Below are 12,565 nucleotides of genomic sequence, written 5' to 3'. Positions count from 1 at the left end.
AAGACACTAGTTAGTCATCCTAAAAATGCTATTACTTTAAAGGAAGGCAGGGCATACCAGGGATTATGAGTGAAACTAAGTGGCCACTAAGAAGTCCACTTCTCAATCCTCTGTAAGTAGAACCTTGACTACAGTCCCCAAACTGGCCTCCAAGCAATATAGGATGTCAGGTAGCCAGGCTTCTACCTTTTGGGTTTAGGTTTTTAATACTAGAAACCAAGATTGCATTTGGGGTGGAAGATAGGGAAATATGAGTAGGTAACAGGGGAAGAAGTTCCCACATCCCCTCTACTACACAAGACCTAATTCTGAATAACTCTTCCCACTCTCATCCTGCTTAAAAAAAGCATCCCAGAAGGAACCATAAAATAAAAGGGAAAAGGTTTTATTTTTTTTTGCTTTTGTTTTTCTTCTCCTCTCTGAGTTTCTTCTTAGAGATCTTGGGGCTGCTGGCTTTGCTGTACAGGTAGTAGCCAATGAGACCCAGAAGGGCTGGTACCAGGCATATGCCCAGAAGAGGAAAGAGAGTTTTCACCAACTTTTGCCAGTAGTTGGCTCGTACCAAGGCGATCAATTCGACCTCAAACTGCAGCACTGCATCCCCTGGCGAGGCAGACAGGGTTTTTAGTATCAGTCATTACTAGACATATTAGCACTAAAGCAGAACCTGAAATGAAGCTAGGGCCACTAGAGAAACCAAGCAAAGTTAGGAAAACTTTAAAACTTGTGTTCATCGTCCCTAAATCTAAAGCTGAAGGAATGACAGGCTCTAAGCAAAAACTAGTGATAACATGATAAGGGAGCCTGTTCTGAACTATCTCTAAGGCTAGGTTACAGTCAAGAATTAATTATCTCGGCACTTTCAAATCTCTTTACAAAGCTAAAAATGGAACGATGTGTTAGGCTGTTTTCTATTCCTAGTCCAAGTCCAGCCAAATGGGTGGAATCTTTGCAACAATTGAAAGTTAAGTAAAGAAATGATTTAATCCAAACTACTGAGCATGCCCGATTTGAATGCCAGAATTCCTTTAGGCTCTATTAGAAATTTATATTTTGAAGAGGAAGAAATGTCAAGAAGGATGAGAAAGAAAAACAAAAAAGTAATCCAAGTGAGCAGAAGAGGAACAAGGAAGTAGGTTTGGGAAAAAGGGAATAGAGACTGGAGCAAGCTGTGGAAAAAGAAGTTAAATCTCAGACCTATAACCTCTTTCTTTACCCTACTCTAGGTTTGGACCCAAGACACTCAAAAGTAGCTAATAAAACACATTATGATCAGAGCTGCACGAAATGATACAGGCTAGACATTGGCAAATATTTGCTGGGAGTTTTAAAAATGGTGGCAGTAGCTCCTCAGTGAGTTTTTTTTTTTTAAACTTGTTATTGTATATTAAAAAAAAAAACAAAAAACAACCTCCTTCCTGAGGAGAGAAAAGTCACAGAAAGGAAAAATAATATGGGGAAAGGTATGGATCACAAGAAGTGGGCAAACAGGTCCTTGGCCTCCAAAGGCCAAGACTGGCTTCAGAAACTTGACAGGCTAACTACTTTTTGTCCTAAATAGACTAATAAGAGATGAAAACTAGAGACCCTAACCATCCCAAAGAACCAACCAACCCCTTTTAAAATGGAACTTAACTCAGCATTCAAGAACTCAGAATTTAGAAGAATACTGGTGTGTTTACCTGGGATGGATGGGGGAAATCCACGTTTTCCATAGGCCAAGTGAGGGGGAATGATTGCCCTTCGCTTCTCTCTAAGGGAGAGGACACAAGTCAAAGCCAGTGGGCAGGAAGGCCTCGAGTCCTGCACCATTTCCTATGCCATCCTGATAAATTATGCTCTATGTCCACAGATGCCCAGCCAAAGAGTTCCATTCCTTCCACCCAACCGTCAGGGGGTGAAAGTTAAGAGCCGAAGCTCTCCAAGCCTTCTCTAACAGAGCCACCCCCCTTAATGACTGAAGTGGCGCTGTACATTTTCAGATTTCAATCATAGAAAAGCAATGTTTCCAGGACTGCCCCAACCCAACAAGACTTACCCCACACACATGTCCAGCAGGCTCTGCTCCAGGCCTTAGCAACGGCAGGAAAACAACCAGGGAAAAGACACAACTGAATGGATAGGGAAGTGGAGTCAAGGATTCTCCCACTTCCCTCAAAGCATGAAAACCTTGGTCCCCTTCCCAACCCTTAAAAGTTCTCTAATGTCACAGGGAGAGGAAAGAGAAGTCGGCTGGAAGGAGTTGAGGTGTGAGCTAGAGCCCCTTAGGTTTAACCCTCTATTTTAGAATTTTTGGTTTTTTGTCCCTTTCTTCCTCACAACAAATAAAGTCACCGGCACAGGAAGGCCCAGGAGCCAGATTCCAAAAGCAATTCCTCGGAAGCAGGCACTGCCTCTGGAGGGCCGATGCCAGATGCCAGCTCGGAGCATCCTACTAGAAGGGATTAGACGCGATCTTTGGGCAAAAACTCTAGAGTAGGGATACCTGGGATGACCTGCTTTTGACCAAGCTCTATAACCAAGGGGTCCCTGGTGAGTGAGGTGTCAACTATTCGTCCATCTTCAAGGCTGCCCTGAGGGAGAAGACATCATCAGCAACCACCAGATTATTTTCCCCTAACATGGCCACCCCTGCACCCCCAAATCTCAGAGAATCCCCACTGCCTCCAGGGGCTTATCGTACTCTAGGGGAGCCCCAACAAGGTAGGACCCCGTTCATAATAGTCGGGAGGTGTCCTAGTTGGAGAAAATAAGACCACCCCCGCCACGTGCTCCCGGGGCCAGGGGAGGGGGCGGGGCAGCTCCCACTCTCTTAGCTCCTCGCCACGTGTCCCAGTTAAAGCTGACGTGTTTCCGCGGGGCCCCACCCCCAATCCCAGACGGGCTCTTCACCGTATAGTGAATGTGCAGCGTATCTCCGAAGGCGGCGGGCTCGCGGCAGGCCTCCGGGGGCTCTACCTACAACAGATCCCGGGAGGCAAGGCTTGGAGAGAGGGACAGGAGGAGGAGGAGAGGGAGGGGGAGGAGGAGAGGAAGGGGGAAGGGCTCGCTTCTCCCGGGGAATGCGGGGTGCCCCCACTCTCAGTACCCCAGGAGGAGGGGTCCGGAGGTACAAGGGCGGGGTCGGGGGGCGCCTCCCCTCTCACCAGGGTTTCTAGTTGGAGAGTCCGGATGGAACTTTCAGTTTCATCCTCGGGCTCCGCGAGACTGCTCGTGCCTCCCAGAAGCAGCAGCAGCAGGAGCAGTGGCGGAGACTGGAACAGGAGCGGCTTGGGGGCCATGGCAGGACGTGGGGCGTGGGCACGTGTGGGCACCGGGTCGCGCGGCCGGGGCAGGCAGCGAAGAAGAGCGGAGAGTCTTGGGAGCCCCAACCAGGCTGGACAGGATGGGGCGGAACGGGCTCCTCCTCCGCCACCCCTCCCCGGGACCGGGCCCCACCTCCCACCCAGTTAGGAGCCGGCTGCAGGGAGGTGCTTCCCTGCCGGGGGGGGGGGGGGGGGGGGGGAAGGGGGGGAGAAGAGAGGGGGGGGAGGGGGGAAGCCAACCCTAAACCCAAATCCAAGACTTTGAACCTGATCGAGGTGGCGCCGGGCCCATACCGAAGCCAGAGCCCTAACATTTTCCCCACCTTCCTGCCATTATTATAGCACCTCAGAATTGAGAGATGGAAGAGATTTGATTCAACTGAACCCAAAAGAATCCTCGTTATCACACACCCAACAAGTGGCCGTCCCATTGAGGGAGGGGAGAAAAACTGGCGAGGAGAAGCCCCCGAGGCGGTGTACGTCCCCCACGTCGGCCTCTCGGCCGCCAATTTATTGTTTCTGGAGGTCCGAGATCCTAGTATTTCCATGACCAACCATCACGTAACTGCAGTTCTATTCTTCCGGACTAAACATCCTCAATTCCTTCTCTGGCCTTATTTCTGGTTGCCCTCCGCTGAATGTAGCTCATATTTCTCAAACTGTGGTGCCCAGAACGGACATGGTCCGATGAAGGCAGAGCGCCGTCACCTTCCCAACTCAGCCAAGGTTACATCAGTGTTTTTGGTTTTGGCTACCGCGTCCCACAGCTCACTCGGATTTGAGTTAAATAAACCGTCTTCCAATGGCCGCATAACTGCATTCTCCAGCCTAAACTTTTTTATTTGTAATTTTTAATTTTAAACTTAAATACAAAATGAGGGGGGAAATTGCCATGTACACAGCAGACCAGAAGAGATTAATATAAAACAATAAATTTTACGTTTGAAAAAACCCTCTATACTATTGTTTTCAAAGCTGTCCAGCTTTTCTTTGCTTTCTTGGTTTTCTTTTGTTTTCTGTTGTACACCTTTTACTTTACCTTTTCCCTTCCCTGCACAAAAGGCGGCCACAATTAAGGGTGGATATACCTACACATACATACATACACACATACACGTAAGACTATCCTGTGCATACTCCCTTTTATCTTGTGTTTCTCGGAAGGAATTCCTTCATAAATCCAAGTCTTTCCATATTTTTCTAAATTAACCAGCTCATAATTTCCTACACCACAGCAATATTCCCACCCAATCACATCCTGAGTTTTATGAAAGTTTTCCCCCAAATTTTCTGCATTCCTTCTGGTCTTTTCTACATGGGTTTTATTTATGCAAGAAAATTTTAACTTAAAATAATCAAAATGATCCTTTTTATACTTCAAAAATACTCTTCCCTTATGTAGTTTAAGGTCTGATGCTTCTGAATCTACTTCCATTACATTCCATTACTTCAATTACATTGTTGATCTTTTGTTCTTCCAGATGAACTGTATTATTCTAATAGTAATTTTTTTGAGTAATTTAATTGGGATGATATCGAATAAGCATAGTGGACAGAGCACCAGCCCAGAAGTCAGGAAGATCTGAGTTCAAATTTGGCCTCAGACACAACACTTCCTGTGTGTGACCCTGGGCAAGTCACTTAACCTCAATTGCCTCAGGAAAAATAATTGTCATTAAAAAAATAATGGCTTTATCTACCCATGAGCAATAAAAATTGCTTCAGTTATTTAAATCTGCATTTATTTGTATGAAAAATGATGTTCATATAGTTCTTGTGTCTGTTTTGGTGGTATGCAACCAGGTATTTTATGCTGTCCAAGGATTTTGAATGATCTAACACAATATTGAATATTGCTGACATATAGTGTAATTTCTCTGTTTTACACTTTTGATTAAATCCATTTTAACTTTATCTGAGATCATGTTTTTTTACATACTAAATCCTACCCCAGGCCTTTATTTTATTTCTGTGTATGTATCTCTCATTTTCATGTTTCCTGAAAGCAACATATTGTTGAATTCAGATTTTTAATCTGCAATTTTTTGCCATTTTATGGGTAAATTCATCCCACTCATATTCTTAGCTGCAATTAATTGTTGTGGATTTTCCTCCTATTTTTCTTCATTATCCTTCTCTCCTTATTTACCCTGTCCCTCCTTATTATTCTACTTTAATTCTACCTGTTACTTTGCCCTCCTACTCTTTAACCTACCCGTCATTCTTGAGTCTCTCTCTTATCCTCTCCCACTAGCCTATCCCCTTGCTCTCTTATTTCTTTCTCAAATTAGGAGACTTTTATTCTCCTCTCTCTCTCTCTCTCCATATATATATATATATATATATATATATATATATATATATATATATGTGTGTGTGTGTGTGTGTGTATATATATATACATATACATATATATATATGTGTGTGTGTGTATATATATATACATATACATATATATATATGTGTGTGTGTGTATATATATATATATATACATATACATATATATGTGTATATATATATATACATATATATATGCTACTTTTCCCTCTTTAACCCATCCCCAATGAGAGTAATATTTCAGTTCCATCCTGTAGTTGTAAATTTGACTTTCTTTTAATCCAAATGTAAGACCATGTTTTTCCCTATGAAATTAATCTTACTTGATTCAATCCAATGTTGTCCAAAGTGGAGTGCTCCCATCCAGCCCTCTCCAACTGTGCTTCCTTCCATCCCTGGCAACATGAAAATAAAAGGCAAGAAAGAGGAAAAAAGACAGATGGGGCAGAGAAAGAGACAGACAGACAGACAAATAATAGGCAAGACTAGTTAAGATAATGAAGGAGGGAAAGGCGATTAGCCCAGCAAACTCATCCTCCAACTTGGTGCACCGACATTCAAATATCATGAAATAGCTCAAGAGATGATCCCTGTTAAGGTTTCCCTTTGTTCATCATTCTCAATTTTGCTTTTTGATTCAGTTGTGTTATTAATACTGGTATTTTTTTTCTTTTAAGATATTTTCATTTTCTTTTGATTAAAAAATTTTGATTCAATTTAAACATGTTTACATGGATCTATAAATATACATATATATGTGTGTGTGGATATATATACATAAATTTTTTTTTTTACCATGTCTAACATACCATGTGCTAGTGTTGGGAATACAGAAGACAAACTAGTAACTGATGGGAAGATTAATCTCTAGAAAATTAGTTATTTTGTAATAATCAGAATGTAATCTTTTTGAGAATAGGGTCTGTCTCACTTTTATTTTATTTTTTGAGGCTGGGGTTAAGTGACTTGCCCAGGGTCACACAGCTAGGAAGTGTTAAATGTCTGAGGTCACATTTGAACTCGGGTCCTCTTGATAGGCTGGTGCTCTATCCACTGCGCCACCTAGCTGCCCCTGTCTCACTTTTATATTTAAAAATGGCTTGTTGAACTAAATTGAATTGAGGTAGAAGGATTTTTTTTCCCCCCAGACTGGATGAAGGCTTCATGAAGGAAACTGGAAATTGTAAATTTAAAACTGAAAGAAAGCAATCCCTTCAATTTTACAGATACATTAAATGAGACTAAATGCTTGAGTTAGACTTTGAAGAACAGTCATAGACAGAGGTAGTAGCTTAGCTATTAAAGCTAGCTATAAACTTCAACTTCCATCATTCTAGCCTGAATCAAATTCTGTCAGCCGGTTTTTCATTTGGTTTTTATTCATTGCTGGGTTCTTCTCCTTTTTTCAGATGTGTTGACATAAATTGTTCAGTAAATTTTTCCAAGCTCAAGAAATTGCTTGGAAATTCTGTTTTGTGAATTTGGGGGAAGTATGTATTTTGAGTAGTATATGTTTTGAGGCTTTATTTTTTGAGGAAAGCATTTTGAAATGACATCTTTCAACTTTCTAAAAATGATATATTCTAGAATTTTCCCAAGGATTTAACCTGTTAGTCTTTCTTTTCTGAAAATCAACAAGCAACATTTTCTGTCTGCTATATATACATATACAGCACCATGCTAGGTAATTGTGATAGGTAGACATGGGGATAGGAAAAGGTATACAACATGGTAACTTTTAAAGTGTATTGTCTCTCTGCCCCTTCCCCCTCTATTAGAAGGTGAAGTCTTTGAGAATTCTGATTTTCTTTTTGTATCCCAAGCATTTAGCACAGTGATTGACATAGTATAGACTTTATAAGTGCATATATGCATTGAATCATTCGTTCATAGCATTCCAAAATACATTCATTCATAGCACTCTAAAATCTGGCCTCAATCAATTTTCTAGTCTTACTTCCCCTTAACTTATTTATATCACAATCAAACTGCACTACTTGCTGTCTCTTGAACTTTCATTTTGATCTTTCTTAGTTTTACTTTTGCTCATGATAGATAAACCCCATATCAGAAAAGAACATGTGCAATGATTAAAATCCTTTCCATCCTTCAAAGAGAAGGGTAGGTGAGTATGACCAGTCTATGTAGGTAAAATATAGAAAGAAGATAAATCTCAATTCCTTGGAGGGATTCCTGGAGTTAAACTCCTTGATGGTTAAAATCTCTGCTCAATCCTTTTTGAGGGGACTCAACAGTTAATTACCCTAATTCCTGTACAAGGATTTCAATATCCACCAGCAGGGGGCAGCAGGAGCCCACAGATGAAACCAAAATGGAGGCAACCCATATAGGAATACTAAGAGATTGGGTTTAGCTTGGGTTTGGATTGTCAGCAGAAAAAAAGTCTTCACTGCACCACTGAAAAGTTGGGAAATGGATGTATTCTGGTAGGGATCCAATTCTTAGTATATTCTCCTTCCCTTCTCTCCAGAATATCATCCACTCTTGGCATCCTTAGCTACAAGATTCCTTCTCCCTGTCCCACTCTATAACTTCCTGCTCTCTTTTCATGAGATAGTGTAATATTTGTTCAGCTTGGCCAAAGTAATTTTCTACAGTTGGAAGGTACTTTGGAGATCATCTCCAAGCCCCTCATTTTACAGATAAGAAATCTTGGCCCAGAAGGGTTAATTTGTCAAAGATCACATATTTAGTTCTAGTAAGGGTGGACTAGATGATCTCAAATATCTCTTTCATCTTTAGAATTCTGGTTGTCCTAGGCCTGAGATATTGCAGGTTGAGATAGATTCCTGTCCTATAATCATCCCTGTCCTCTCCATCAAAAACTCAGGTTTTTAGGGTTGGAATTTAGGATGATAGGAGTTGGACCTCAGCTCTAAATTCAGAGTGGGTAATTATCTTATTAAACCTTGCTTCACCATGAATCTCCATGTCTTCAAAAAATAGCTGTCTTTTTGGGATAAATTTGTGGGGGGAGAGTGGAAACAGGTCATATTGGTCTATTCTGAGGAAAAGCTCTCTCTACCCTTGTATATCTCAAGTTTTCTTTCATCTGTCTTCTCTTCCTCCACTTCAATCAACCAACTAATCAATCAACATGTATTTTATTCAGTTCCTACTATGTACCAGGCACTGAGCTAGGTATTGGGAATACAAATACAAAGAATTAAGCAATTCCTACTCAAAGGGAGCTTACATTCTAATGGAGGACACAAGTACATATAAAAATATATACAGCATGAATATAAAGTATATACAAATATATACAAAGTAGGTAAATACAAGATAATTTGGAAGTGAGGGCACTAACAATCATGGGGCATCTAGAAAGATTTTATGCAGAAGATTAGGAACATTAAAGAAAAAGAGAGACTGTATGATTTGTGGATAAGGAGGGAGTACATTCCAGGTATGTGGGATGGGCAGTGCACAGGAAAAGGGAAGAATCAAATGTCCTATGTGAGATAAAAGAGAGAGGGCCAATTTAGATGGATCAGATCAAGGGAGTATTGTTCAAGATGGCTGGAAAAATGAGGGAGGGGATTTGTTATATGAACTTTACAAGCCAAACAGATTTTATATTTTATCCCAGAGGTAATAGAAAGCCAATGGAGTTGGCTGATTGGGAGAGTCATATGGTCAGATCTCTACTTACAAGAATATGGGTAGCTGTATATAGGATAGACTAGAACAGGGGGAAAACTTGAAGTAAGGATCCCAATTAGGCTGGCTCAGTCCAAGATTTTTATCTGGTTTCCTTTCTCTAAGCACATTTGAAAGTTCCCCTCTCTATCCAAATATCTCCCTCTCCTCCCTCATGCTTACACATAACCATTCTTCAAGGCTTTGTTCTAGAGTACAAGGATTAGCATCGGAGATCTCCCAATTCCATTTTATACCTAAACTAGCCAAGGGTTCAATCATTAAATCAATTTCTACTTTTCTTGCCTCAATACATTTGCCTTTTTTATTTCTCTAATCCTGGTCCTTCCCTCTCTTTCCATCTCAGGGTATCTTTCCTAGAATAAGGACAGAACCAGAGTCATTCGAAACTTTGCAGGTTAGCTTTCCAACATGATCCACTAGAGACCAGTAGAACACCTGGGTTCTATTAGACCTCAGAACTTTATTCCATCCCCCTTGGTAGCAGTGTGAGAATGAACTCTGTCTCCACCTTCTCCTATCTCCTTCACAAATGAATATTTGTCTATCTCTTTAATTAATAATAGCACCTACCTCCCAAAATTGTTGAGGATAGGAGATATTTGAAAAGCACTTAGCACAATGCTTGGCACATAGTAGGCATCACATAAATGCTAGCTATTTTGTTATTCTATGTGACACCTAGCTCATTCAAAGTTAAAAGTGACATGTTCTTAAATAATTGCTTCCTACCGTTATTCACAAACCTATTCAGGTCACTCTGAGTATATGAAAGGCTAAAGAAAACACAAATAATTGGTTCTCAGGTGCTTTTAAATATTTGGCATAGTGCCTAAGCGCATAGGTTATATACACAATTGCTCTGCCCTATTTTTGGAGCATAACTTAGTGGTTATGAGGGGGAAGGGGGGGGAGAACTTGGAAATTTTCATTCACTATTCCAGCCCTGAGCAACCTACACTTGACATACACCTCTCTGTCCTCATTCCCCAGGAAAAGGAAATGGGGCTTCTTTTGGGGAAAGGCTCCACTGGAGGGAGGCAGGGAGACTGAGGATAATACTTTACTCCTAGGTTATACCAAGGGGTCAGCTTTCATTATGATCTGGAAATCTGGAATGATTTCCTAAAAGTTTTTTAGCTTCCAGTCTCTCTCCACTCCAATTAATCTTTCATATCTGTCAGACTAATTTTCCTTATAAATTTGGTTATTTCTCTGCTCAGAAATCTTCAATGGTTCCTTATTGCCCACTAAGTAATGTTCAAACTCTCTTACTTAGAATTTAAAGATCACAGTCTCTGCTATATCTTATATATGTATGCTTTCTATACTTCAGCCAATCTAGACCACTTTCTGCCTCATTAACATAAGGCATATTTTCTTTTTTCTGGACCCTTAAACATGCTAGCCTCTATTCCTGAAACATCCTCCCATCTTTTGACTACTGACAGTATACCCATCCTTTAAAACCTAATTAAAATGCCACATTCCTCCATGAAACCTTCCCTGATCCCTCAAATTAGTAATGACCTCCTGTGAACTTCACATGGTGTTTTGATTTGCACCTGATCCCAAGACAGGATTATATGTCTTATCCAGATAAACCCACTGTACTCTAGGTTCCATGAAAGTGGCATCTATGATTGTCTAACCTTATATTCAAGTGCTTACTAAGTGTTTAAATGAAAAATGAAATAACAAAGGACTGGAGGGTTCACCTAGCTGACTGGGGAGGGGATCCCTTTGTTACCTTTCTGGTATTTCCATCATAATCCCATTCCTACTATCTTTTATGAAAAGGCAAATGGGTGCTTTATCACAAGGCATCATTTCCTCAACAGCCTTGCTCCACAATATATATGCTATCTAGGTAGGATTACCCATTAAATTATCAACACCTTTTATTATACATCATGGCATCAGCAGAGTAAAACCTTAAGAAAAAAATGAAGAATATAGGCAAATTTTGTTTGTAGGGGAAAGAAGAGGTAGTACTCAAAACTTGTCTTGCTGTCAAGTAGGGTAGGGCAGATTGAGTTTTAAGACACAGAGAATTGCCCAGGGGGAGGTAAGTGGGAGCCAGTTAATTGGTTGAATAAGAGAGTGAGGCACTTGAAAGCCTGAATGAGAAGGGAACCTTTAAGCATAAGGGATGGGAGAAGGGTGATGGAGTTAACTGAAGAAAAATAGTCCTATTTTCACAAATTATGTTTAGAGTCAGATCAAACTCTTCTCCCAATTCCATTCATCCATTCCTTTCCCGACCGAGGAAGATGAAACTTGACTAGTCAGGCACAGATCATTAAGACCTCAGAAGTCAAGGTTACTAAAGGACATTTGTACTAAAGGACTTTATATGAGAAGAGTTTTAATTCAGCCAGTTTTTACTCTGTTTGCTCAGAGCTAGAGGATAGTATATGTCCCTAAGACTAGCTCTACAAGAACAAAGGAACTATGCAGGGGAGGGCTCTTTCCCAGGAGCCAGAGGAGGAATTTCTGAAGAAGAAACACTTTCTGGTAATGAGGTTAACAAGGAACTAGGTTTGGAGAAGAGGTAGTCCATCACCCAGATAAAATGGGTCAAAGCACATTAGCATATCTCAAAACAATTACTTTCTACACTCAGTAACTGTACAGAGCCTAAAATGGGTAAGTTAGGTCTCTTCAGGCCTAGGGGGTTTGACATAAAAAGTGGATTCCCATTCCATTTCCTAGGATACCTTAGTCTGGCTGTGTGCATATTTATATTAGGGAGGTTAGGAGATTGTTGATCCTCCAGGAAAGATCAAAATGCATTCTTCCTCCAGCAGGAGTCATTTTAAAACTGTTAACAGGATGTCAGTGAAGCTAATGGTTAAGTAAAAAACGGGGCACTGGACCTGCATTATCATTGATATAGGCAATTCTGGCCCCTTCTACAAAGAATATTTGAGAGTTGCCTAGAGCACACTTTGAAGTGAGGTGACTTGAGGCCAGTTCTAGTACCACACTACCTCTGAGTTAAGAAAGTTAAATCCTCCTAGGAACAAAGATGCCAAAATCCATGCAAATTTTACTCCCTGACACCTGATTACAGTTTATGGTAGAGTGAGAAAGAAGCAATTCCCTAAACCATTTATTTATACTTTCCTCCCACTCCTCTCCCCACCCCCAATCTCCTCCCTGGCAAGGCTGCCTTCTATGCCTCAGTTCATGGAAGACTAAAGAAACAGAGGTGGGTGAGGCTTGAAGCTTCCTCA

At 41.0% G+C, this 12,565-nt stretch overlaps 1 protein-coding gene and 1 long non-coding RNA gene across 3 annotated transcripts; one reads left to right on the top strand and one right to left on the bottom strand.

Annotated features, from left to right (window-relative positions):
* Positions 1-369: 369 nt before the first annotated feature.
* On the bottom strand, positions 370-3,425 carry FKBP11 (FKBP prolyl isomerase 11). Of its 2 annotated transcripts, XM_074270503.1 has the most exons (6): positions 3,147-3,425; positions 2,893-2,958; positions 2,486-2,573; positions 2,039-2,072; positions 1,683-1,753; positions 370-603 (listed from the first exon to the last, which is right to left on the bottom strand). In XM_074270503.1, exons 1-6 carry the CDS (start codon positions 3,279-3,281, stop codon positions 386-388), a joined length of 612 nt encoding a protein of 203 aa, XP_074126604.1. In that variant the 5' UTR covers positions 3,282-3,425; the 3' UTR covers positions 370-385. The 2 variants fall into 2 exon arrangements, with proteins under 2 accessions (XP_074126604.1, XP_074126603.1); XM_074270502.1 differs by lacking the exons at positions 2,893-2,958; positions 3,147-3,425 and having other exon boundaries at positions 2,039-2,111.
* Positions 2,863-5,219, top strand: LOC141544398 (uncharacterized). Its single transcript, XR_012482592.1, has 2 exons — positions 2,863-2,977; positions 3,648-5,219. It is a non-coding gene; the product is annotated as an uncharacterized LOC141544398 (long non-coding RNA).
* Positions 5,220-12,565: the final 7,346 nt, after the last annotated feature.

Source organism: Sminthopsis crassicaudata, chromosome 5, assembly GCF_048593235.1.
Source record: "Sminthopsis crassicaudata isolate SCR6 chromosome 5, ASM4859323v1, whole genome shotgun sequence".
NCBI lineage: Eukaryota > Metazoa > Chordata > Mammalia > Dasyuromorphia > Dasyuridae > Sminthopsis > Sminthopsis crassicaudata.
Note: the sequence above shows the minus strand (reverse complement) of the source record. Positions and strands in the feature narration are given on the sequence as shown.